The sequence below is a fragment of the Micromys minutus genome (assembly GCF_963924665.1).
Source record: "Micromys minutus genome assembly, chromosome: 11".
NCBI lineage: Eukaryota > Metazoa > Chordata > Mammalia > Rodentia > Muridae > Micromys > Micromys minutus.
Genome location: NC_137980.1, coordinates 26,957,946 through 26,985,606, shown reverse-complemented (window position 1 = coordinate 26,985,606; position 27,661 = coordinate 26,957,946). Strand labels below are relative to the sequence as shown.

Sequence of the window (27,661 nt, the reverse complement as noted above, 5' to 3'; positions counted from 1 at the left end):
AACTTTATTTTATGTATATATCAAATATATGAAAATATATAACACAAAGTATAATAAATGTATTTTTATTTTTGATTGGTCTGTAAGTGACTATCAGGTGACTGTGGCAGAAATTTTATATAGTTTTTCTATCATTTCAGGGCAAATTTATATACAAAGATAAGCCAAAAAAGAGCAAGTGTTTTTTCTGGAATTCAGTGTGAGGACCAAGTTTTTCTAAATCCCTTCCTCAATTCTTCCAGCATCCCTCTTTCAGACAGGGTTCTGCTGTGGAATCCAGGCCCCTGATGTAGCTGGGTGACAAAGGCTCACATCACTACATCTGCCCGAGCTTGGTTTTGAACAGGGCTTACAAGAGCAACAATATATTTTAAATTTAGTTTTAAGTAAATGGTTTATAACCACCAATGATACTCTTATGGCCTTTGTTGTTGCGGATTGAACCCAGAGCCTTGTACCTGTTAGGCAGGTAGGTACATGATAAGTAAGTTATACTTCCCCAAGGTGATTTTCCTGTACTGTGGAAATCCATATTTGTTTCTTGTTAAATATGTGGAAATCAAGGCCACCTCTTCCTGTCACCTCCTTTACTAGTTACAGTGCCCATATCCCCATGGGGGTATGAAGCTGTTTGTTTCCTCGCTGGAGCTGAGTGTGCCTGTGGCCCACTGCTGCAGGGCTTGCCTAGCCTTCTTCTCTGTTTCCCATTGGATTCTAGTTTTTGTTTTTGAAGAAAATCGATGCCAGGAGACAGACAAGCCACACCAATCCTAGAGGAGACACTGTGATTACCACAGAGTAAACCCAGGATAAAGCCTTCCGTCCTTCCTGACAAGGCGTGGATTAAATGGCTTATCTCATTCCTATGACTTCAGTGTCTTTAGCCTCATCCAGAGTGGAAAGTCCCACCTACTGTCTTTCATTTGAATGCCTCTGTAGCCTTGACGTGTGCTTAGTTTTTTCTTTCTTTTTTTTTTTTTTAAGGTCTAAGTACCCATGAAACATGTATTTAGATATGGCTCCCAAACTCGAAAACACAGTATGCCAGTTATAAATCATGACAGACACGAACACTTAGTAGGCTTAAGTCTCTGTAAACATCCTGTGATTGACAGTCATGTAGTACTGTTTGTTTCAGATCAGAATGCAAGTCCACAGGCAGGACAGAAGCTGTGCAGAGCACACGGGCATACACGGCCGTGGTTTCTTACCCTCCTGGGATACACTCGGCTGGGAGAGGTACTCATATTTGCACAGTTAATGTTCACAGGCAAAGCGACCTCTCATATTCACACGTTCTGAAGGCATTTTAGTACGTAGCATTGGGTTTTGGAAGAAGACATATTGGATATTTTAGGCCATATGAAAGAACTTGTCTTTCTTTTGGTTTTTCTTTCTTTTCTTCTTCCTTCTCCTCCTCCATCTCCCCTTCTTCTTCTATTACTGCAATGAGATGTCTAGACGTTTTCTTTGTGGTGTTTTTGGGGTTTTCCCACCCTTTAGTGCCTACTTAACCATTCTCAAAAAAAATCACTCATGGTTTATACCATAATGGGCTTCACGGCCTCATGTGATCTTTCATCAAAAGCCCAGTGTTTCAGAGTCAAACCCCACTGGGGATTTCAGCTCCTCACCCTATATGGCTAATGGCACCAGTTCAGTCAGGAAGCTGGAAACTGAGGTTAGACATGCTCTCAGTAGTGGGTGGTAATGTCACTCTTGCCTTGTTGGGCCATTTGTTCCTTTAGGTACTTCTAAGTGAACTTTAACTGTTATGTAAGAAGTTAATTGCCTAGTTGGCTTTCAGGCGTCAATACTAGTAAGCCCTCTCGTTCGGCTTCCGTGCATCTTGCAAAATGCTCTGAACAAGAAGCCAGAATCCAGGGACAGTGGCATTTTTGCTGCTTTTACATATCATTAGCATATTTGTACCCAGTGAATGTTTTATAACTCTACATGAAAAGAGCAGCTGTTCATTAATCTGTTCTAATTTATGAATCCAGACCGCAAGAATCAGAACCCCAAATTTCAGAATTATCAATATTGCTGTCCCTTAGCAGAGCCCTCAGTGGAATTTCCTGAATGGAATAATTTGGTTAATTCAGAGTTGGGTGTTTTTCTTTTTTCTCCTTAAGCATTTTCATGTGTTTTAGAAAAAAAAAATGAACTGTCTTAATAACACTAATTAAAACAAGTGGCTTTAGTTGTGTGATCAAATGACTGTAGGGGAAGAAATATGGAATTTTCTAATCTTACTGGTCTTTGAAAGCTACCTCTTATAAGTTTGTAAGTTTCAGTTTTTTAGCTCCTTCCCTATCTTTAGTCTATTTTTGCTTTAGTTGGTGAAAGTTAGAAGGACATTGTAGTTTGTGGCCAGAAGGGCAGTTTACCTAAAAGTGTATTTAAACAGGTAGGGATGTAGGCTTCATTTCCCACATGGCGTGGAGTGGCAGGGAACATAGACTTCAGGCATTCTCTCACTGTGTGCAGCTTGTAGGATCTTTCGAGCTCCTGTCAGATGTCTACATCCTTCCTTTCCCCCACCCAAGCATGCTGCCTGGGAGAGATGGCCAAGAAACAGCCGAGCTACAATTCGGAGCTGAATGTGGTTGAACTCTGGGAAAGAAGAAGACAAACTTCCAGAGAAGGACAGCGTTGTTTGTCTCTTTCAGATTCTCCCACAGGAGAGCTGCACAGTCTCAGGTTTTGTTTGGAAGTAAATAACGGCGGCTGACCTGAGGACTCCTATGTACTTTGTCTTACTGTGTGGTTAGGCCCAGGCTCCTGGGTGCTGGGACTGCAGACGTGAGCCACCGTGTGCACGTGCTTATCATATTGATAAGTTTCTATGCATCTTCCTCCTGCAAGCCTCTTTGGAAAACCAGAGATTTCTTCAAACACCATCTAATTAAACTTCTGTGCCTGGCAGGCTCTGGGGTGCTGAGAAGCGGTGCTTAGGGACATGAAGGATCACGCGTGGCACTTGTCACTTCTTACAAGTGATCGGGTCTGCATATGCAGCTCAGAGGTTGAATGTGTGCTTCAGGGCCCAGCACCCAGAATGCAAACAACAACCTGTAACAACAAAGGGAAAACTCACAGATCTAGGGGCCAATGAGATGGGCTCAGTGAGTAAAGGCCCCTGCTACCACGCCTGATGTTCAATCCTAGGGGCCCACATCATGGAAGGACAGAACCATACCTGCAAACGGTCCCCTGACCATTCCTGAGGGCTGGGATTTAAGGCTCACACCTCCACCCCTTGCTAAAATATGTTTTTAAAATGATGTGTGCGTTGCTGTTCCTACATCTGCATAGAGTCAGTCCATGGAGACCAGAGAGGGGATTGTGAACCATTCATTGTGGGCAAATTTGGGTATTCTTCAAGAGCAGTGAGCGATTTTAACTGCCAATCCATCTTTGTAGCCCCATTAATAATCTTTAAGGGGAGATTTTAGCAGTTGACTGCATCTTACATAGCATCCTTTCAATTAAAGAAAACTGTATAGGGTGCGTTAGTAATTATTTTTTATTAATTGTCTTAAACACTCCTCTGTGTGTGTGTGTACGTACATGTGTTATGGTTTTAATTTGGCCTATAAGAACTCCCATACATCTATCCTGGAGCCTTAAAAAGACTCATAAAGTTTGGGGTATGGAGGTTGACATAAAGACAGTCAATCACCCAAGGGCTATGGAGCTGTAATGGCTGTACCTTTATGTGTCTTCCGATGAAGCAGGCACACCCAGGCGGTGTGAACCTGTTCTCTGAGCCAAGTTAGCTGTGTAGGTGATTTACTGCTTATTCACGGAACACAATTATCATTATGCGAAGCCTTGTTCAGTCAGGCCTTTTGGTCTCCCTCTCTAATCTTTCTCAGAAGTGATGATTATGGTGTCCTCATATAATAGAATGAATTTATATGTATGGCACATACTTTAACATGCACTGTCTTATTTCTCCCTTATCACAGCATTTGCATTTCACATATGTACATTCAATACTTATTTATAATTTGTTCATCTATTTGGTATGTGTGCTCCAGCATGTGTTTTTGTTTGTGTGCACGTGCTTTGAGAGAGAGCAAGCATGTGCCATGGACAACCTCTGTTTTGCTAAACATGGGCTGTCTGTCTGTCTTTTTCTTTTTTCTGTGTATGCCAGGATAGCCAGCCCTCAGGAGCAGTGGGGATTACAGACCTATGTCATTGTGTGGGAAGCCTAGCTGAGGTCCTTACTCAAGAGGCAAGCTCCTCTGTCCCTTGTTCAGGACTTAAGTGCAAAAGAGGGGGGAAGGGGGGGCTAAAAGTAGCCTTTCTCTCAAGCAAGGATATTCTAGTTTCATTAGGAAAGTGAGAGCAGGCCCAAGCTCCTATGGTATATGCCTCCCTTCCACTCTGGGAAGGTGGCTGCTGATCGGAGGCAACAATTCAGTGGTCACTGTGGCAGGTTGAGCATTGCTGAGGACAGACTCATGCGGAGAGGGTGGACAGCCATAGAGGAAGGTAATAAATGGGCAGGAACCCAAGCAGCGGTGCTTTTCAGATGTTTGTGGGCCTTTTGTTTGTTGGTTTCCTGTTTGTTGTTTCTTTGTCTTATCACTAAGGGATTAGGATTTAAGCAAACAAACAAACACAAAAAAAGCAGACAGTTAAAATGTTTCCTGTTGTAATCCCACGGGAGCTTATTCTTCCTAGAAGAAACTGATGTTATTTTTTGTGTACTATTCTTAGTCATATTTTAAGTGTAACAGGCAACACCTGGTCTAGTCTGACACTTTCACTTAGGCAAATGCTGACAAAGCACATTATTGTTCTTCTGTTTCATATAGTTATGGCATTACCTCACCGGTAATGTCCTATATGTGATGTCATGTATTCTCATCAGCATATGAAGCTTCCTTGTCCTTTATCATAGTTACATAATATTTCTTTTTGTGTACCTTAGTTTCATTAGTCAGAGATTTCAAGTGTTTGTAGTATCCCTCTATTTACAGACTGATCTGAAACACATCAGTGCTATAGTTCAGAGGATACATGTAACTAGAATTTGATAGCTTGAACTGGCTGGGGAGATGTCCCTTGGGTAAAATGCTTACGATGTGACCATGAAGCCCTGAGTTCAGACCACCAGAAGTCATATAAAGGCTGGATAGCACATGTTTGGGACTGTAGCTTGGGGACATAGACAGGCAGATACTAGGGGCTGACTCACTAGTCCACCTAGTCAAACCAGAAGTACCAGGTATAGTGAGAGGCCCTGCCTCAAAGTATGGCAGAGACGGCACCCTCATCTCTCGCCTCCACACGCTCATGCTTACCCTCACAGCCTCTCTTCCTCCTAATGTGTTTCCAGAGCCCTCACATTTGAAATTTATTTTAATTTTTTTCTCATGTGTATTTGTGCGTCATGTGCATGCTTGGTGTGCCTCTCTGTGAAGAGGCCAGAAGAAGGCTGCCTTCCCTGGAACTGGAGATTCCTACCCAGGTCCGCTACAAAAGCAGTCTGTGGTTTTAATTAAGCACCGAGTCACATCTCTAACCTTGGAAATGAGAATTCTATGTTTGAAGAACGGATAGACCAGCAGATGTTAGTGGCGTCTACGCAGCAGGCATTGTGTGGTCAGGTGGGCTGCCCTCTGCTTTCCTAGAACTTGTAACCTAGAAGAAGCAGAGGAGGTCACCTGATGGTGTATAGACAAGATTGGAGCAGCTCTATAAGGACACGGTACAGAAGGCTCTGGGGGAGTCACGCTATAGCAGGCTATGTCTCTGGGAGTGGTCTCAGGAACTTGGCAAAAGGGAGGAGGGAAGGGGAAGAGTTTCAGGCAGGGGGACAAGAGACACTCAACTCACTGAGCCAGTGGTTAGGGAAGCAGCAATCCAGGAGGCAGTGAATTTGAAGAAACATTTCTATGAGAGTTGGTTAGAATCTCTTTGGAGACAGTCATGCTATTAAATGATACTTTGATAATTCATGTTGGCACTGGACTTTTCTTTGCCAGCCCTTACATATCCATGGCAGAGATGTGATTTCACACTGCTCCTGTGAGGTGGTTAGATGTGGTAATATTCCCCTTTATCACCATAAGGAAATAGTCCCAACAGGTTGAATTGTATCCAAGATCACAGAGCAGGTCCCGAGCGAAGCCACCCTAGAGAAGCTGGGATCTGGCTCCTTCTTCAGTGTCTAACCTCTGTGGCCCCCATTTCCTGGTAAGCCTTCATGAAAATAGCATTGTTGTAAAAGTGCTGTTCTGTTGAAACTTGATGCCAAACCGAGCAGGGCAGGAGCCGCCAGTCCCGGTAGTGAGGTCTCTCTTCTATTCAGTTCTTTCTGTAGTAAACCAGAGTCCGGAAGACCTTTGCAAGGGGCTCATTTCGGTGTTTCTTTTTCCGGCCATGGTTACCATTCTGCTTCTTCTGTTCTAGAGCTTGTGGGTGAACAGCAGCGAGAGGTAGTGAAGTGTGAACTTCTCAGCTAAATGGTTGTGATCATACATAGAACAGAAACCGGCTCCTCAAGTGTTTGTGTCTGTCTCAGGCATAGCCTTTGGGAAGCCAGTTTGACAGGATCTTGAAGCTTGGCTTGGCTGTTCCAGAGCTTTTGTGCGACCTTGCGTGACGCATGGTTTTAGTCTGCCGGTTGTTAAAACTGCCTACTGCAGTGGTTGATGGGAGAATGAAACTGGATACTGCATACTCTGTTTCCTGAGATATTCAAATTGATCTAAAGGCTGTTGGAATAGGGATGTCCACCTCAGGGTCGATGGGTGCGGAGTGGAAAGACTTTCTCCATGCCAAGCTAGTGATCGATTTCATAATCAGTGATATCAATTTGAGGACATAATAGTATGCAAAGAGTTTGATGCAGTGCCAAGTATAACCTGAGTTCAGTAAGTAGCTGCTGTGTTCTCTGCTTTGTTGAGTAGGGCTATTGTTCTAGCATTACAATCATGCCCCAGTGGGGAGGTCACTGTGATGGGACACTGGTCTCTACATAGAACCCCGGGTGACTTGACACCTGAGGTACAGTGGTGGTGGCCTACCTACTCCTTGAACACAGACACCAAATGTGGAGACAGGACTGAGATCTGGGAGTCAGCTAGCCTGCACACCCTTCTCCTCCTGACCAGTTATTGATCTTGCTGTCTTATAAGGAATCCTTTTATGAATCTACCATTGGCTCTCAGCTTCTTAGGCAGAACAGATTCTGGGGCAAGAACTCCACTCAGTAGGGATGACAGTGCCTAACCCGAGCCCCACAGGGGGCATGCAGATTTTAGCACCCAGATTTCTTTCAGAATCTCCTTCCTTCTTGGAAGCTTTCTTTCAGTGGCAGACTGAAAGTGCAGGGCTGCACTTTATTTCAAGAGGCAGCCTGTCCCTACTACAGAAAGGTTCAGTTCTCTGACTTGCTTTTAATTTGGGGGAGAGAAGAGATTGGAACTATCAGATGGGACATTGATAGACATGAGCTACACTGACTCTCCTAGCTTCTTTTTTTGTCTTACATTTGTTACTTAAGGGAGAGTGTGGTGTATGTATATTTGCAGGTGCATTTGTATAGTGTGTGTGTGTGTGTGTGTGTGTGTAGGTGTATATGTATGGTATATGTGTGTGTGCACATGCATATGTATGGTGTGTGTACTGTGCAGGTGTGTATGTATAGTGTATGTGTGCACATGTGTATTTATGGTGCACGTGTGTGTGCATGAGGCACAGCACAAATGTAGTGGTTCTCTCCTACCATGTGGTTTGTGGGCACTGACCTCATCATCAGGCTTGAAACCTCTGCCCACTGAGCTCCCTTACCAGCCCTTCTTTTAAATACAGGACCAGAGGTATCGGGTGCACATAGGAGGGTTGGGGAGGGGATGATGAGCACAGCAGTTCATGGTGTATGTGGTTGGGGTTGTGGGCAGGAGAAAGCCCAGGAATCATGCTATTCCTGAGAAAGCAGAATTAGGGGATGTGCGGATTGCTTTCAGCACTTGGTGAGCATAAAGTCACCTCTAAGGAGGATATGTTTGGAGGCTCGCTTCACACATTTTAATTTTGGAAAGAATTGGCCAGCTCTTTGGTCGGTCCTCATCAGAGCATGCTTCCCCATTTTCATTGACGGCCAGTTCTTCGAGGGCATTCCCCATCTTAGCCCCAGGCAGGAGGTGGGACTGTAGTTCAGAGACATTAGAGTCTCAGTCTCTGTGACTTTTCTCTAATAATGGATGTCAGCCATTGAAACCAGTGTATATTCATAATTTATGCCCAGGTGAAAACAACCTGTTTCTTTTTCTTTTGCTTTTCTTTTTTTTTGTTTCTGACATTTATGATAAAGTGGGGCACTAGCATTTGGTCTAGGTTTTTTGACATCTTTTAATGGATTTTTGGAAACTAAACGCTACTTTGTGCGGAACATCTGAGGAGAGACCCGACAGACATAGTGGAGCGAGAATTTTCTTAACTCTCACAGGTTGTACCTCCAAACTTCCTGCCCATGCCTCATAAATAAGCTCCAGAAACGTCCACAGGTCATTTTGCATTTGCATTTTGACACGTCCATTAGACTCATTTACAGCCTAGTGCAGATGTTAGCGCTCTGTTTTCTTTCGATTGTTCAGAGTTGGAAGGAGACAAAATGTGGCTACTAAACCCTTGGTTGTGAATTGGCAGCCAATATTATTATAGGATAGGACACTTTTGAATTGTAACAGAGCCCAGGGGAAAGACTGCTTTGTATCTGCCTGCTGTCTGTGGGGGTGGTGTTCTTGCTGGGGCATCACCTTCTGTGTCACCATGGCAGCAGAGAGATACAGGGCGCAGGGCATGTGGCCCTTCTGTACATACAAGGGCTCACAATTGACATAGAAATTATTACTGAAAACAATAGATTTGTGGACCGTGTTCCAGGTTTCTAGTGTAGGAAAATTGTTTTAGATTTAACCTTTGTGTGCTTAAAGGTACACGTAGACTATAGCTGGAGTTTCCCCAGAGCTGGCTATCATGACAAACCTTGCAGTTGTTGCTGCATCTGGTGCTTTCTGCTAGATCTGAGGTGGAGGCAAAGGTCTTGGCTCCAGGTTGCTCCATCTCATTACTCCGTTTGTCCTTTATGCAAATAAAGGCGTGTGCACATGCTCGCACACACAGAGAGGCAGACAGACAGACAGAAAATTTAAACATAAAATGAGTTGTATATAATACAGAACTATTGCTGACTGGGTCTTCACTGCATGGGTCCTCTAGTGTTCTGATATTGTCCATGTCTGTGTTCTTTTGCTTGGGTTATCTATCAGTGGATGTTTTCCACTGGTTACCTTCAACCCAATGGTTACATCCAGTGGGTGTGGGCAAGTCAGCGGTCCCTTCTTCAACAGTGCAGTTACTAGTGCTCCGGTAGTAAAGAGTGGGTTCTGAAGCCAACTTACCCGTGATGATCCACACCTGAACCTCCCCCTCATCAGTCCCGCTGGTGAGATTTTAAAGGTGTGCTCTCTCTTGTTTTTTTTTTTTTTTTTTTTTTTTTTTGCAGCAGCCGTACTCCAATGAAGTCCATTGTGTGGAAGAGATTCTGAAGGTGAGTTGATAATTACTTTGTCCTTTGGAGAAACACTGTACTGCGCAGGTGCCCACCTGAGTCCACTCTAGTGAGCAGGGCCATTCCAACGCTCTACCAGAAATTAGTCGCTAAGATGAAGTTTACAAATTGCAATAATTTGGTCAGGGTTTTATGAATTTCTGTTTTCCCATAAAAAAAAAACTGAGGAATGTGCTCATTTCCCAGAGAAAAAAATACCTTATATGAGTGTAGCATTAAAAAGCCCCGTGTCCATGTTCTAGGTTTTTATACAGTGAAACCTGGTACGTATGAGATCTTGAACCCTGTAATGACTGGAGGCTAGTGTGGTGGTGTATGCTTTAATCCAGAACTCCACTGCAGAAGCAGGCAGATGGTCTGTGTGAAGCAGGCCAGCCAAGTATACTCAGTGAGATCCTGTGCCCCCACAACACACATACACACACATCACTCTCTCTCTCTCTCTCTCTCACACACACACACACACATACACATATACACAATCACTCTCTCTCACACACACACACACACACATACACACAATCACTCTCTCACACACATACACACATACACATACACACATACACACATACACACATCACTCTCTCTCACACACACATACACACATACACATACACACACATACACACACATACACACACATCACTCTCACACACATACACACACATCACTCTTTCTCACACACACACATACACACACACACACACACACACACACACACATATCACAGGGCCATGAATGGTTGTTTTTAGACCTCCACATTGTGTTGCTTTTGTTTGTTTGCTTATTTGAGTCATGTGAACAGCTTATTGATGTTAATATATCATTATATATATTACCTCCTGTAAATGTCTCCTCACACATACATTACCCACCTGCTGCTGTAAATGTATCATTATATACATTACCTCTTATAAATGTGCCCACACATAGACATAGATTTCCCACTCACCCTGGTTTTCTTGCTCTAGAATAACGTATTCTTTTAAGGGGGGGGGGGGAAACAACAAAACAAAATTAATCTTAGTAGATTCTTCTCTTGAAGTACAAGCTTTCTTTTCTCAAGTCAGAGAAGAGCACAGATTGTCACGTGACCCTTTTTCTTTGATTCCTAGGAATTTAGAACCTAATTTATTGCTTGTATTCAGTAATTGTAATAACCAGGGCTATTGGTGGTAATGGTGGTATTTCCTGTGTGTTTCTTATTTTCTGAATGGCTTATGATTTGCTTCTGTTGGTCTTAATGATATTCTTGTATCTTTTATTGTAAACTTTGGTTCTTTTGAAGTTCTAGATCTTTGGATATTAATTTCTAATGTTCATTTTTTTTTTCTAAAATACATATTTACCTTAAATTTTACTTTAATTCTTCCCCTCAATTGTAAAAGCACCAACCAGTGCTGTTGTTTGCAGCCAGTAAATAAGAATATTGGTTATGTGCCACCTTGGGTTATTGAGGAGCTGGGATGCTATCACTAAAAGGGGAGTCAAGCGGCACCTTGAGCATGTGGTGCTAGGTTGTTGTGCAGAGGGGGACAGAGTTGCATTGATTGTTAAGGTCCCTTTGCCTCTAGCTGTGGTCATGTGACCTCACTGACCTCACTGCGTAGCTTCCTGCAGGGCTTTGGCTAGTCATTTACGTCTTATTCCATTTTTTAAAATTTATTTGTAAAAATGTGAAATGCTTCTCTAACATTTTAGCTCTCTCGAGTGCTTGTGTGCACTTTCGAATACACATGTGTGCATGTTCGTGATTATACACTTTATATTCTGATTGTATCAGAAATGTTTAAGCAAAGCATCATAAATCCCACAATTGTGCTGAAAGACACATTAATTTGTAAGTTTTAGAAACCTTGCTTTTAACCAAGAAAATAGGGAGTAACGGTTAGGCTTTTGCTAGAGAAAATAAATGGCCTGCTTCTGCAGACTCTGACGGTGCTGCCAGGGAAGGGTCAAATCTATTAGAACCCTCCCGAGCCGAGCAAGTGGCCTCAATGACTTGTTTGTTTAAGTCAAACAGGAAAGTTCTCCCTTTGAACTTCAATAATTCCCGGAAGTGTGGTGGAGAAGCTGGGGGCAGAGTGTGCTGAACGGAACAGACCTTTCCCGGCTCAGCCTTCCCAGCGCCGCCTGTCGCTTAGGTGCCCAGCGCTACCCAAGCCCTGCTGGCACCTGCTGGAACGCGTGTGCACTGTGACACTGTGATGCTCCTGCTGGGCCCATTCAGTTTCCTCTCTGCTGTCCTTAAGCTGCTTTTTGTCATCTTGTCATTAAGTTCAGCCTGGTACAAGCGTTGCTCCAAAAGTAAATGAGTCTAGACCGAGTTGCAGTTTTTTAAGTTGAAAACTAAATCGATGTTCCACTTAAGTTTGCCTTCTCTTCCTTTTCCAAACCTCTTTCTAGGAAATGACCCACTCCTGGCCGCCTCCTCTGACAGCCATACACACACCCAGTACAGCCGAGCCGTCCAGGTTTCCTTTCCCTACAAAGGTAACTGCATACATCAGTGACGGGCGCAGCGTTTGGAACAGTGGGAAGGGCAGGGTATCCTGCCGGTGCCGTGTCAGTGAGATGCTGCTCCAATCCTCGCCCAGTGGAATCTTTGGAGACCGGGCTAAAGGTCACAGTGTAGCTTTTATGGTACTTCCCAAGGCTTTTAAACACTTTCTTCTCCTTCTCATGTTAGTAAGAATGCCTTAGAATTGTGTAGGGTTTTATATCTTGCAGCGTTCGGAGCTTCTTAATCCGGTTTCTCTAACCTCTAGAGAGACAGGGAGAGGGAAACAGAGGTAGACTGACTGCTAGTTTGGGTTCTGGACATAATGCCTCTATATGTGCACATACAGACCTTGCTTATCTCATACTTCCTAAGCTTTTTTTGAAGTGAAGAGCTAATGTTAGTGTTGGTTTCTATAACAACCAGACTACTGACATGTTTTCAGTTTCATATTGAAACAGCCATCCTTTTCCTATTTGCTTATACTTTAAAAATATTTTCCTGTCTTATTTTACGGGCATGGGTGTTTCGCTTGCATGCATGACTTCGTGTGTGCAGTACCCACAGCGGCCAGAAGAGGCTGATGGCTCCCCTGGTACTGGTGTATTCGATGGTTATGAGCTGGCATGTTAGTGCTGGAACCAAACTCTGATTTGTGGAAAGAGCCAGGATCTCTCCTAACCCTGAGCCATCTCCGTTCCTGTGTATGTACCCCAAGCACTGGGGTCGGTCTGACCCAATGTGGATACATTTTTATTTCTAAGAACCCTTTCCATGGTACTGTTTTCAGGCGCTCTACCTACAAACCCCAAATTTACTGTGGCTATTTCACCTCGTTTATAACAATATTTTTAAACAAAGAAGATCCATTAATGGCTTTTTATAAATAATTTTATTTATGAGTACAGTGTTGCTGTCTTCAGACACACCAGAAGAGGGCATCAGATCCCATTACAGATGATTGTGAGCCACCATGTGGTTGTTGGGAATTGAACTCAGGTCCTCTGGAAGAGCAGTCAGTGCTCCTAACCTCTGAGCCATCTCTCCAGCCCATTAATGGTTTTCAAATAACACTTTAAGCCATGCAGATACAACTGTTTAACCCCAAAGGCAATTCTCCAAAAGCCTGGAAGCACGGAAAGTGACTCTGTGCAGAGATCAGATTGGTTAGTGTCCGTCTTGTCGTTTGGTGTGACTGACATTCACTGGAGGGCCGGGAGGTTTTTACACTTAGTGGCATGTAGGAGGGAGACGGGCGGTTTTCATCATGTGAGTGTAGCAAGCGGTGAGTTAGACTGACTGTTCCCAGTCACCAGCGCTACATTTTCCTCTAAATTTGAGTCTGAGGAGACTGTCGCTTACTCTAAAGCCTGCGTGGTGCTGCTGTAACACTCACGGCTCTAACGGTGACCTTTTCCTTCTCAGGATCCTCTGCACATTGGTTCTGCAACCCAAAGCCAAAGTAAGTGAACACCTAAAGCATGTATTGCTGTACAGAACAAAGCTGTGGGTTCGCTTTTGTTTTTCAAATAATTGTTAACTGACTAGGTAAAGATATGCTCATAACAAATGCCCAAAATGAAACAGACACTCTGTAGGTACAATATGAAGTGAACTGTTTTAAGATTTATTTATTTTTTGTATATGAGCACACTGTTGCTGTCCTCAGATACACCAGAAGAGGGCATTACAGATGGTTGTGAGCCACCATGTGGTTGCTGGGAACTGAACTCAGAACCTTTGAAAGAGCAGTCAGTGATTCTAACCACTGAGACTCTCCGTCCCTTGTTTCTTGTTGTTCAAGACACGTTTTTTTTGTTTTTTTTTTTTTTTTTTTTCTGTATAGCCTAGAACTCACTTTTTAGACCAGGCTGGCCTCTAAAATCAGATCCACCTGCCTCTGCTGGGTTAAATTTGTGTGCCATCACACCACACATGGTTAGGTTGACTACAGCTCTGGGCCTATTGGTGTCTATGGAGAGAAGTGTGGGACTTATTTGTCATGCGTCTTTTTTTCTGGGCTTACACCTCATGGCAGCTTGGTAAGGATGACCTTTCATAGGAGTCCTTGTGGATGCCTGGATTCTGTAGCTCCAGAGGCCTAGGCCACAGGACAAGTAAGTGAGAGCTGCTGCCACCATGAGGAAGAAATGGGTAACTGCATGTACAGAAGGGTTTAAGAGTAGCTCACCTCTGGTCCTCTGACTCTGCAGACAGAGCTGCTTCCCAGCTGACACACACTGCCTTACTTTCAGTTGCCTCTAGGACACACCAGGGCAGTCCTGGGGGTGAATCTCTCTGTGGCACCCTGTTCTATGTCCCTGAACTTTTTGTCCTGGATCCAGTTCTGCGAACCTGGCTCTCACCCCCTGTTCCTGCTGTACACTGTACACCCAACCTCTAGACCTCTCTACATGGACTCTTCCCTGAAAGGCTTCCTGCATTCACTTTGGTAGAATCCCACACATTCTCTCCGACTCAGCCATGGCTTTCTGTAATTTGCCTTTGGTTATTACTAATAGACGATTCGGGAATCCCAGGACAGTAAATTTACATAATTGTCCCGTGTACTTACCTCACACTGCCCTAGGTTGTGGATGCTTGTGGGGCTGGTCCATGTCCCTCGGGCAACTGCAAGCGTGTTTGCAGACTGGACCAGATGTCTGTATACATATTGGGTTCTACCAGGCTGTCTATAAATTGCTGTGAATGAATTAGGCCACGGGGGATTGGCTCTAGGAGTGACAGTGTGGGAGAGAGGCTGTGCAATTACAGACAGACCTGAGAGTCAAGCCAGGTGGGATTTGAGAAAATACAGAGGGGCCCAGTCAACTGTCATCAAGAACAGAAACTGTCCCTCTCAGCAAAGAGGAGGGTACTTGGAGTGAGTGGTTGCATAAATGTGGCGTTTCCATGACGTTCTGACTGTATCTTCCTCCCCACAGAACAATATGATGCGCCTTCAAAAACCCACCCCAATCCCCAGCAAGGAACATCGTAAGTAAAAAAGGAGGGGAAAAGCAACCTTCATCTATTAAGATTCGATAAGCATCGGAATTTCTTGTGAAGGCCATTATGTAGATTGCTCCTCCTTCTTCTGTTCTCTGTTAATGAGTTCATAAAAGGGCTTCACTGAAGAGGGCAGCAATGACCCCGAGTTATGGCTGATTCAAAGGTTTATGCACTGTAGGAGAATGTGCTGAGGGGTTTTCCAGAAAGAAAGGTTTTGAGCTATCATTTATGCATTGACCACGGGACTCCAGAGGCTTTGGCTTTGGCTTTTAAAATTTCAAACTTGTGTAGCCTTAGCTTTGGAAATTAAATTTGAGAGAAGTATGGAATGAAAGTTGCTGCCGTTTTCCAGCCTAGTTAATGTGAGCACCCTGTTCTGCTCCCTGCTCTTCTTACCCAGCTCAGCCACACCTAAATGTATTTGGAGTTTTCGGAACACTTAGTCTTCATGTTATGGGTGTTTCACTCAGCATTTTTACCCAATTTGTTCCTTAAAAGTATCCAATTATTCCTGTACTGCCTTCCCACTTCGAAGCAATCACTAGGCACTGAGCAAGGCAAACTCCACAGGCTTCTCTCTTGGAGTCACCAGCACACTGACTGGTTAGATGGACATTGTGAGGCATGCTTTTTTCTTCCCTGTGTTCCCAGTGCCTCAGGAGGCTAGAAGAGGGTGCTAGATTACCTGGAACTGGAGTTACAGGTGGATGTGAACCATAATGTAGTTGCTGGGACTGATCTTAGATGCTGAGCCATCTCTCCAGCCTGTTTCTTCTATCCTTCAAGCTCAATATTTGTTCCTTGTGTTTTGGAGGGAAGGGCATTGCCAAAAAGTATCAGATGAGTTAAAGAGATTATTACGTATCACTGTGGGAGATGGTTTTTATTTCAACATAGAAAGATGAACAGCAGCCTAAGAGTTTTGATAGATGAATTTTTATCTTCTGGAGAAATTTTGTTTTTTTGGCTTCATCAGAATGTATTTTAATGTGCTCTTGGGAGATGAGGATGTTTTCCTTGTGAGGTTGTCCTCTATTTGAAAAAGACAACTCGCCAAGCTTACGTCACTTGGGTTTTCCCTTTTCTGGTTTGTGTTTTCATTTGAGGGGATTTTGCTCGTTCTGGTAGTTTTGAGTCACTGGATTAAACTGTTGAAGAGCTAGAGCCAAGGACTGATTCTATGGGAGCCTGTGAGACTGCCCCAAGCTGCCAGCCTCTGTCTGTACTTGTCTGTGGTGATTGGAGGTTGCAGATCAACCCCTCCCTGGTCATGGAAAAAGGTCCGGGCCATTGCTTTGGGGCATCCAGGAGGGAGAACTGAAGCCCAGGCCTCACTTGGCTCAGCAGAGCAGTGGCACTATGGGCAAGAAGCAGCTGAGTCTCTGCTCATGAGTGAAGAATGAAAGGTTGGCTGGCTGCTGCACCCCAACGGAGCCTGAGAGCGAGTGGGTAGAAGTCGCTTCTCTGTCTGTCTGTCCATCACATGCAGCCCTGGTGTCCTAGTAACAGCGTAGCAACCATGGGAGCCAGAGAAGCCATTGCAAATGTACTTATGCCCCGTGATGGAATCTTATAAACGTATAAACTACTCATTTGTTTTTGAAACGAATACTCATGATGCTTGTGTGAGACTCAGGGCAAGGTAAAATCAGGACCCGGGGCAGTCAGGTGGGGGTGGAAAAATGGTGTGTGCTGCTGGGGCCAGGCAGTTAAGTAATAAAGCTTGACTCAGTAGTGCTGTGGGGCAATGGGTTCTTGGTATTGAGAAGTGACAGAGTAAGATGTACCCCCTGAGCAAGGCATTCCTTTTATAGATATGACATTCCAATCTATATAATTATGCTATAAGAATCTCACCATTAGGTCTCCGCTTTGTATAGCTTTGGCTCTCCCTCTCAAGAGTTATTAAAGCTTGCTACAGAAGGAAAAAAAAAAAAAAAAAAAAAAAGAATCTCACCATTAGTACAGCAGGTTCCTTAGTGCTACTGGTTAATTTCATCAGTGACAGCCTTGAGTGTCACTAATGTAGTTGAGCTCTCTGACTCAATATAGACCAGAGTCAAATACCAGGATTGTTAATTACAGGTTTATTTGCGCTTTGGTTTGAAGAGGAAAAGCAACCTAGGTCTTGCTAGTTCTAGAAGTAGCTAGTATACTTAAAGGGAAGAGTAAGGCCCTGCTCCCTGCCCCCTGGGTTATATTAACTCTTGCTTCTGTCTAGTCTTGGGTGCAGGAACACAGCAGCAGCAGTATTCAAGTGAACGTTGTTTGTGTGTGTGTGTGTGTGTGTGTGTGTGTGTGTGTGTGTGTGTGTGTGTGTGCATGTGTGTGTGCATGCATTCACATGTCTTAAGCTCTCGTCATTTTCCGTTGGACCCTGTCTACTGGTAACTGATTAGCTACAGTATCAATACTGTTCTCCTCCAAGTTCAGGGGAGGATGAACTTGTTTAGTGGCACTTGGCTGTTGGTCCACTTCCTTCCCAAGATGTAGATCTGCAGTTTCAGGGCAACACACAGAATGCTTCCTCTTCCTAAGCTTATTGTGTTCATTGCAGTTGCTTGCTGGAAGCACATGGCATTTGGCAGCCCCTCAGGAGGCCTGGGGGGGGGGGCTCAGGCCTTCGAAGCTGTGGAGTTAGAGCGCACCCCACTGTGCCTGCAGCTTGAGTCCCCCCCATCAGGGATGAGCTGTCGTGGAAAGGTGCCTGCCATCCTTCATTCATTGCCTCTGAAATCAACCCTTGCTTTGAATAAAGGAATGAGACAGGACTTCAGCGTTACCTAGGGTTGGGTGGGACACAAGGGCTGAGTCAGTGGTCGCCAGGGGAAGTCTGATTTTTAAGTACCTTGGTACAGACGGGGGCGGGCAGCTGTTTATTGTGCCATTGTTTGAATCAGCACAGCAGTCCTTCCGTGCCAGCTGGACACTCTGGCCGGCCTTCTGGTCCTTCCTTGTTTTCTGTTTCGTTTCTCCGTGATGCAGGGGATTGAGCTGTGGGCTGGATACTTATACCCCAAATCCCCGACTGTCCCTTAGAACGAGCAGCTCCGGTGACACAGTTTTCTTGTCCCTATTCGTCTAACTCATATTAGTCTAAGGAAATTCATTTTTCCCCTCCTGCCCAAATCATGGAAAGTTAGCTTGACGGTGTTTTACCCGGACACTCCTTGGCAGCTCTAACCAAGGAATCATCAGGAAGAGAAACTACGGCAGGTGGAGCTTTTGTGTTACTGGTGGTCGAGATGCCACCGCCGTCCTTCGGGGATGCACACCTGTGCTGTCCTGTATCCGGTGACTTTTGTAATTGCCAACACTGCTGAGTGTGCTACACCTGGGATCTTGGAAAAGAAACACCTTGTTTTTAGTGCTTGGAAACCTGGGGTTATGGGTGTACAAAATGACCCCTTAACTTGCATTTGGAAGTTAAGTATCTTATGTGTTTCTGGAGGAAAACTCGAGGGTCACAGCTGCTGTCCTTCCCCCTGCTCCCCTCTCCTCTACCATTGTCCCTCCTCCCCACTGCCTTCTTCCAGCCTTTAGGGACTTGGGATCTGATTTTTTTTGTTTATGGCATCTCTCCTTTCTTCATAATTTGTAGTCTCCCACAGGCAATGGTGGCCCATATTTCTGCCCTATTTCCAAAAGGAACCACAAGTCAGAATTAGTGGTCCTGTGAACCTAGTGCCTGGAAGGCTGAGGAAGGAGAGTCGTCATCCGTTGGAGGCATTCGGTCTGCATTATGAGACCCTCTCTCCAATGCCGGGTCATGCTCAGGAGGCAGAGACTGGCGGGTCTCAGTGAGTTCAAGGCCAGCCTTCTCTGCATAAAAACAGACCTACCTAAAAAGCAGGCAAGGTCACCAAGGAACAGACATCTGAGTGTATTATAAATTCGGGGAATTCTGGTTGCGTCTCGGAGTTCAGCCTTCCGCATCCCTCACATCCCCAAGTCATTTGGAAGAGTGAGTAACATACTATGTGTTCCTAACATGTTTGAGCACATAGGGCATGAATACGTGAGCACATATCTTCGTGTGTTCAACACACCTACCTCCATCAGGACTCAGCAATTACAGATCATTGCTGTTAGCTTGATTTCATTTGCTCCTTGAGTAAAATGGGACTAAGCATTAAGCCAGAGATGAGCTTATTTAAATAGTTTTGGGGCTCTCTGGTGTTGAAAATATTGGCAGAGAAGTCCTTGGAAAAGCCAGCACTAGGAAGTGACAAGAAGGCAAGACTTGTGTCTGTGTCTTCACACAGTAATTGTGGGGTGACTCATGGAAACATGCCTGCCAGGGCCTGCCTGTCTGGAGCAAAATGCAAAACACAGTCACACAGCAGAGGCACCAGGGACGCCTGTAATGTCTATGTGCAAGCTGACCTCACCTGTGCTGGAAATGTGGCCACACTATGTGCAGTCAAGAGTTACTTTTCTGGAACACTGGCTCCCTTTGAACAGCATGGGTGGGGGGCATATGTTGCTGAGTGCTTTGTAGTAACTGCCTTTGCCTTGGAGCTTGGAAATGACATTAAGTATTTGATCAGTTAAAGTATGTAAGGTTTAGTTACTTTCTTCTCACAGGCGGAACTAGAATTTTCACCCCAACAGGATAGGTACTGTTTTATGCTAAGTTGAAGTCTTTCTCATTTCTCACAGATTTAATTCCATCAGGTCCTCTAATTATTGTGTCTGTAGGTTGGCACAGCAAAGGGAGCTCATAGGAGATGGGCTAGCCTCAAATGGGCTAGCCTCTGCATCCCAGTTGTGTAGAGCCAGCCATTTCTCTCACCCCGGGCTACTGTTCTTCAGCCTGCTTTGTTTTCATTCCCTTCCTCCCACACTTCTTTTCCCCCTTTTCTGTTTTCCTCTCCTATCTCTCCAAACTCTGGATTCGTCCGCCTCTTTCCCAGGGATTGAATGCAGGGAGAGCCCCATGCACGATAATTAAGAGCTACTTCACAGCCTCCATCCGGTCGTGTTCTTGGTTGAGGAACATGAAACTGGAAGTAAATGCCTTTGGTTTTGCCATAGAGAAACTTACAGAGGATAAGGAGGGGCACATCCCTAGGGCTGCTGTTCACTTGACTGAGGTTTTATGGAGGAGAGCAGGACCCCTATCTGAGGACCAGGCCCCTTTACAGACAGCGCCAGGAAAGGAATTTCTTATGGAACAACAGAGAGCTACTAACAGCTGACTGTGCACCTAAAACACCTCTTATACGCAGGCTCCATATTTCCAACTATGCTTTATGAAAAACCGTGGCACTCATTAATTTTCCCTGCTGAGCAGGATCTGATTATGATTTTTTAAGTAAATTGAACCGTCGCTGTTATGCAGGTTTGTTATTAAAAACCTGAAACTGCTCTTGACTGCCTGCCTCCCGGTAGCATGCTGATGTGTGTTGCGTCGCCCACATCTGGTGATGTTGTAAACTGGTTTCTGGAAGGCTTTCTGGCTACTCATAGCTGGAACAGCAGACACAGACTTTTTGTCTTCTGATTCTCATATGACATAGGTTGGGTCTTTGGGGGTTTGTTTGTTTTGAGAATCATATGTAGTCCAGGCTGTCCTGGAATTTGTAGCTGAGTTTAACCTTCTGATCCTCCTACCCGTGCCTTTCTCCTCCCTGATGCCAGGGTTTCAGGCATGTGCCACCATGCCTGTTTTATTCTTTTCACTTTGTCTGTCTGTCTGTCTGTTGTGATGATGTGTCAGCTAGAAGCCAGCCAGCAGGACTCCTCTCTACCATGTGGGGCCTCAGACTCCAACTCCAGGAATCCAGCTTAGCAAGTAGTTGCTTTTGCCCTCTGAACCATTTCTCTGGCCCAAGCCTCTTTAAGAGAGCATTTCTCTCAGTAGACCAGGCTGACTTTGAACTCAGATCCTCCTGAGTACCAGTGGTGCACACCACCACACCACGTCCAGCTTGCCTTTTTCTTTCTTTATCAAAGATGTCTAATCTTACCTAAGGGACAGGTTTCATTTGGCCTTTCCCGCTGAATTTTTTTACATTTTAATTTTGTCAACAGTCCTTAGTCCGATTTCACAGAGCACTGTCCCCACGTTGAAACATCTTGAGCAGCTTTTACACCAGCAGACATATTACTGACTTCCCACCCTGTGCAACTTCCAGAGGGAGAAATCTGCAGAACTTCTACGGTACCTACTTTTTCCAAATGAGCTCCTCCTGTGCCTGGACTTGTCTTAGGAGAGCATATCCGTAGAGGTTAGGTGTTATTCAGTAGCGGGGGGAACATAAAGAACTTTTAATTCTCTGTTGTGAATGGGAGTGCGGTGGGATCACACGATCATTATGTGGTGGGGAAATTAAGAAAGATTAGCTTTATACAAAAGAAACCGGGTAACTAAGAGACAGTGTTTCTTTGTACGGTTTTGTCAGGGTGGTTAGTACTGAGTATGCTCTACCAGCTTTGCCAGGCTTCCCCCAACCTGTAGTGTGTTATACCTTGTAATTTTTCTTCTTCTCCAAAGATAATACCTTTTATCTCTCGCTGTGTCTCCTAGCCAACCCAACCAAGCAGCAAACCTGTTAAGTGACTTTTTTTTTTTTTTTTTTTTTTGCATACCACTCTGATGGCCAACTGCCAGGTCTCATGACTGCAGGTTGTGTTTTCTACCCATGGTAAAATAGGAATTTGGTCTCCACTTGGTAAACATTGAGCAAAATCTTCAACTTATAAGTAGCTAAAATTTTCTGTGCTCTCTCTCTCTCTTTCACTCACTCACTTTGTCTGTCTGTCTCCCTTTGTTTCGTGGGTTTGGGTTTGGTTTCTTAAGACAAGGTTTCTCTGTGTAGCCCTGGCTGCCCTCAAACTCAGAGAGCCCCCTGCCTCTGTGTCATCCTAACTGCTGGGGTTAAAGGCGTGAACCACCACGTCCAGTTTCATTTTTCATCGTTTGACAAAGTGTACACCGGAAGTACATGTGCTGGTATCAGCACATGTGCTGGTGAAATAGCTCCTTGGTGGAATTGTCACATCACATGGTCACTGGTGAAAAGCCCAGTTTCATAATTTATCTCATCAGAAAATGCAGTGAGCGTGTTCTTATCCTGGGCTTCCTCCTTCATGGAGCTACAGTAAGAATTGCTGCTCCAATCCCTGAGGAGGTTTTTGAGATCTACTGAATAAGTTTTAATTTGCTTTCTGGAACATAAGTAATATACAAACAGATTTTTTTTTCTTCATCTTACTTACAACATGTGTGTGTGTGTGTGTGTGTGTGTGTGTGTGTGTGTGTGTGAGAGTGTGATAGTTATGCTTGTAAAACTGGAGAGAAATGTGAGAGACAGACAGTGATTGGCACCCTTGAGATTTGGTGGATATCTGGGAACTGTTTAAGAATGGAAGGGTAGGTGCTGAGATTTGAGGAAATGTGCGTTTTAGAAACATTTTTAATGTTAGAATTTTTATAAGCCAGAGTGCCTCGCAATGTGTATTAGTGGTAAGATTGAAATATACTTTCAACAGGGCCATTTGCATTATTAATTAAACTGATGGGAACATTGAACATTTTTTGTATACAAGTGACCAAAAGAGAATGTTTATTATTTTTTTTATTTTTTTATTTTTATTTTTTGTCTCTGAAAACAATCTCAATATTAATAGTGTCCCTTGGGCAAAAAACAAAGGAGACTGTTGTTGTCTTGAGAGTTACTGTTGTCTGATGTCCTGAGGGCTTTTTTAAGAGCTGCTTAAATAACTTACATCCACTCTGGCATCAGCACGTGGGATAGATATTCGCTCATTTTACTTCTCTCGGAGAAAGTGGAAGAAAACAGCTCAAGGTCATTTAGGTCTGTGTGTCCCTTTGTCTTGGTTTGTGTGTGCGTGCTCTCCCTCATTAGGAGTTGAGGGCATAGTCATAGGGCAGATTAGATCTGCCCACCAAAAGTTCTCAGTAGGGTTCCAAACAGGTGGAATTTTGGGCTTTGGCACTATAAGGAGCTTTGGCTGATCTGTTTTCAACGTTAAATGGTAAAGCTTGTGTTTCTAGAAAATTTAATTAAGCAAGTAAACAAAGCAAGCCTCCAGCCTCTCCCTGCCTCTGCCCCTCAGTGTCTTTTAGGCATGTGTTCTACTTAAATGCCAAGAAAGTAATTATTAGTTCTAAATTCCCCACTCGTGTCGCTTTTCCCAGCATGCTCGAGGATGACCTGCAGCTCAGTGACAGTGAAGACAGCGACACGGAGCAAGTGAGTATTGAATTCTGATGAGACCAAGAATACCCCAAGTGCAGCAGACATATTCCATCTGCTTGTCCTAACCTGTGTTTCTGTTCTTTCCTGGAACATCTTATCCTTTCTATGAATGTCCAGGCCGCAGAGAAGCCTCCGTCCCCACCCGCACCTCCAAGGTACTGTCTGCACACTTCGCCCCAAACTATTGTTGCCATCCCTCCCAAACCACTGGAGAATAAAGTCTTACTCAGTGCTTTGTAGTTTCATGAGAAAGATGATGTATGGTCACAGCTGAGGAGCAGTGCCAGTTTGATTATTTTAAAACTTGAGTCAGCTGGTGGGAGGTCAATAATCCAGAGGAAGTGGTGGAAGAGCATTGTTTGGGTGTTAAATTCCTTTGAGTTGTGGGGTTGGAGAAGTGACTTGGTAAAGTGCTTGCCTTCCAAAGGCCAACTCAACCCTCAACAGGGAGTAAGGTGTGACTGCACAGTCTTGGGGTGTGGAGACAGGTGGATTCCATGACGTTCTGGCCTGTCTGCCCTACTTCAAGAGAGACCCTATCTCAAACCTGGAGGTTGGTTGAAGGAGACACCTAATATCACATGTGCATGCAATCGCAAGCATGCATGTGCATATTCACTCTTATGCTTACACACGTACACATATGCCCAGTTGAGTCAGGTGTGATGAGGCATATCTGTGATCCTTGAACCTGGGAGACTGAGCAAGAAGGCAGAAAGGTCGAGGCCAGATGGAGCATGGGCTTAAATAAGCTTTAGACACAGTTGCCCATTGGCTTCGTGTGACCAGCATTTGAAAAGTTAGACTAAAGAGCTCGTGCATCTGAATCTAGCAGAAAAGCATGTCTTCAAAATCAGTAACATTGATTTCTTCCAGCCTAGTCCCCAGTGTTCCAGATTGGTTTTTTGGGGGGACAGGAGAACCACTATTCAAATGGAAAATACCTGGCCCTCAGTCAAAGAAAGAGCCAAGCTATTTTGCTGTCTTGCAAGGTGGTCAGGCATTTAGAAAGAAGGGCACCAGGGAGAACTTGAGTGCCCAGGAGAGATGACGTGATTACATTAAAGGGAACATTATATAGTTGAGGGATTCCTTTTCAGCCTGTCTATTTATATCTAGTCTTGTTAAACTTTCTCAAGTGGCTCATGTTGACTCATAAAATATGACAAACTGGTCATAGGTAAAAGTTGAGGTCAGGAGTGAGCTAGGGACCAGAGATTTCTTCACCGTGTGTAGTTCTGTCACTGGTCCTGGTCTTGCAGAGGGAGTCCTGAGATAGTGTTTTCTCTAAAATAACACCAGCCAGTAATTTTTCTACTACACTATTATTCACTATTTAATAAGGGTTTATTTTGTGACTATTGCAGATGGGTTTGGAAACGTTGGAAGTCAGAGATTTCTGCTTTAGCCAGTACCATTTAGGTCAGCTTATGGTTTTGCATATGGTTTTGAAACTGTATGTCTGGCCTCCATCCACCTTCTCCATAGGCTAGAGTCAGTGGCCTACCTCGTAGGTGCCCAGCTAGTCATGAAGAATGGCCCCTTGTATAATTCTACCAGGAACTGTGATTGGGTGCTTTGAGCTCACCCAGCCAAGGAACACCCTCTGTTGTCCATAGCTTTTGGTTGCTATGTTGTTAGGTCACATGTAGAGAATAAGGGGGGGGGGGATGGATTGCATACAAGCTTTTGTTTTCTTTCTTTTTGAGTTATCTATAGTAATCTTCATGAGCCACACAGTAAATATTTTAGCTCCTGTGGGACACTTAAGTCTCTGCTGTAACTGTTTAACTCTACAACATCATGAGAGCAACCACAAATGCCCTGCGAGACAATCGCAGGCGGAGCTGATAAGACTTTGATATTAGGCACCTGGCATAGGTGTTGTTTGCAGCTTGATCCGTCCTTCAGGAGGGAAGTGCCAGAAGCTCCTCGTTGCTCTCTGGCCATTACCCAGTGGCCTCTGTCCACTAGATGACAAGCCTGCATCAATGGGTTTAGTGTCTAGGGGCAGATGGATAAGCAGAAGCGATAGTGGATGTGTGCATGATCCCCTAATGGTCCTCTCCCGTTGCTTTGCAGCGCTCCGCAGCCGCTTCCCGAGCCCGTGGCCTCCGCACATTCCAGTAGTGCGGAGTCAGAGAGCAGCGAGTCAGACAGCTCCTCCGACTCCGAAAGTGAGAGCAGCTCCAGCGACAGCGAGGAGAATGAGTCCCTGGAAACGCAGGCTCCTGAGGTATCGCGTCCCCTCCAGAACACAACTCAAGACGGCAGGGTGTTGGCTTTGGGCGTGCGGACCCTGACACCGAGCCATCCGACTGACCATCAGCAACGCTCTCCCGCCGTAGGCTTGACAGGCTGGCCTAACAGGGCCTCTCTGCGGCTCCAAGTGCTGCTTCCTAGGAGTGTTTGCCCTGTGTTTTTGAAAAGGGAAATGTGTTTTAGTTAAGTAGGTTACTACAGTATCAGTGTCGAGGGAAGCTCTTTGAAGTTTCAGGACTCTGCCGCCGAAATGAAAGAGACGGGGGCTAGAAACAAGTCCGCCCTGTCTTTGAGGCAGTGAGCAGCACCTAGCATGCTGATGGAAGAATGCCCCGTCAGGGGGACTCTGGTTCTTGGTTGTCCCGCCTTAGGTGAAGTAGGGACAGCTGAGTCTGTCATCACCCAGTTTGGAAAGACTATAAGGAGGATCATACAGTGAGACTGGGAGCCCGGAGGACTTTGTTTCCCTAGAGAGTTCAGACCATGTGCTCTGATTCCAGAAATTGTCTATAAAGCCAACAAGGTTGCCACATGGCCTCAGTGCCCGGGCAGCTGTATGAATCCGAGCCTCAAGGAAAGGGAGGGCACTATTCTTGTTTTTTACTGGGTGAAGCCAGCCCTTGGGAGAGAGCACTGCCAGGAAATTAGGAGAAATGAGGCTTTCTAATAAGGCAGCGTTAACTTTTTCTGTGTCCATCTCTGGGAGATGGCCTTGTGCCAAATGAGGGCGGGGCCAAATGAGGGCGGGGCCAAATGAGGGCGGCAGAGATTGAGGAAATGCAGCTGTGAACTGTACTGTTAGGTGTGACAGTGCCTGCCGCTGGAGGCCCTTTGTTTTTTTTTTTTTGTTTTTTTTTTTTGTTTGTTTTTGTTCCTTTGAGGTTTTTACAGTTCATAGACCCGGGTCAGCATTAACTACATTTGAGCAGCCTTTTTTGAGTTTAAAAAACAATTCTGTGGCTCTCTGCTGTCCTGTGGCATGGGGCGTGTGGAAGTGTTTTTCTGGATCTGAGGAGACAGGGTGATGGATGTACCATGTAGGTCAGTTTAATGGCGGTCGCTGTGCGTCACACTGTTTTCTGTGGGGAGTTTTGCTTTTGTTTTTGTTAGTTTTGGTACTGGGACATGAATGTAAGGCATGCTTAGCACGCACTCTGCCGCTGAACTGTGTTCCTAACCCCGTGTTTCATCTTTACTAAGAAAAATGTGCATGCTTGTGAGATTACTCATAGCGAATGTTCCATAAAAGAGTGGAGTCCGGTCCCCAGTAAGATTATGTTTATCATGTTTGCTGTGCAATTGAAATGTCTTCATTGGTGGGCTGTTGTTTCTTAGGGGCTTGGTCAAGTCCCTGCTGTCACCGAGAACACAAGGAGAATAGAAAATGATTTAATCTTATCTTTATTATAAATGAAGGTATGCCTTATTGACCAAAAAGTGACTGGTATGAAGTTCACTGTGTTAGCACATGCCTATAAACCTGACTCTGAGGACTCTGAGGCCAGAGGGCAGCCTGGGCTACGTAGTATGCCCTAGACTCAAAAGCCCAACCAAACCAAAGTCCAACAAGAGAGATTGGAACTTCCAGGCTGCTGTTAAAAATCACAGCAGTGAAGAAACTGTGCCTGTGTGAGGTCAGTGGGCTCTGCTGAGGCTGGGAATATCTTGCCTTAGTTCACTTTTGTTTTCCCTTAGGTATTTAACTAGTTTTTGTCCCCTTTAGAATAAATATCTCCTAAGTCTCCCCTTTTAGTTGAGGGCCACATGAATTATATAATCAACTGCATACCGGCTTTAACTGTCTTACCCACCTCTATTTTTAATTACTAATTAATTTAGTTTATTACTTTTGAGTCAAGGTCTTGCTATGTGGCTCACGACAGCCAGGAATTTACTCTGTAGAGTAAGCTGGAAGAGAAATGTCCATCTCTCTCTGTCTCAAGTGCTGGGATTGAAGGCATGCACTATCATGCCTTACTTAGTTATTTTGTGTGTGTGTGTGTGTGTGTGTGTGTGTGTGTTGCGGGGTGGGGGCACACTCGTGTGTGGCACAGTTGACAA

The 27,661-nt window shown here is 44.7% G+C and overlaps 1 protein-coding gene across 2 annotated transcripts in view; it reads left to right on the top strand.

The window, feature by feature from the left end:
* Positions 1–27,661, top strand: part of AFF1 (ALF transcription elongation factor 1) — a 145,834-nt gene that overhangs the window by 95,568 nt on the left and 22,605 nt on the right. For both annotated transcript variants that reach the window (XM_080925477.1, XM_080925478.1), the window contains 7 exons: positions 9,533–9,577; positions 12,005–12,091; positions 13,524–13,560; positions 15,044–15,095; positions 23,278–23,332; positions 23,456–23,493; positions 25,421–25,574. In XM_080925477.1, coding sequence (XP_080781603.1) covers positions 9,533–9,577; positions 12,005–12,091; positions 13,524–13,560; positions 15,044–15,095; positions 23,278–23,332; positions 23,456–23,493; positions 25,421–25,574 — 468 coding nt within the window. The remainder of the gene's footprint in view (positions 1–9,532; positions 9,578–12,004; positions 12,092–13,523; positions 13,561–15,043; positions 15,096–23,277; positions 23,333–23,455; positions 23,494–25,420; positions 25,575–27,661) is intronic.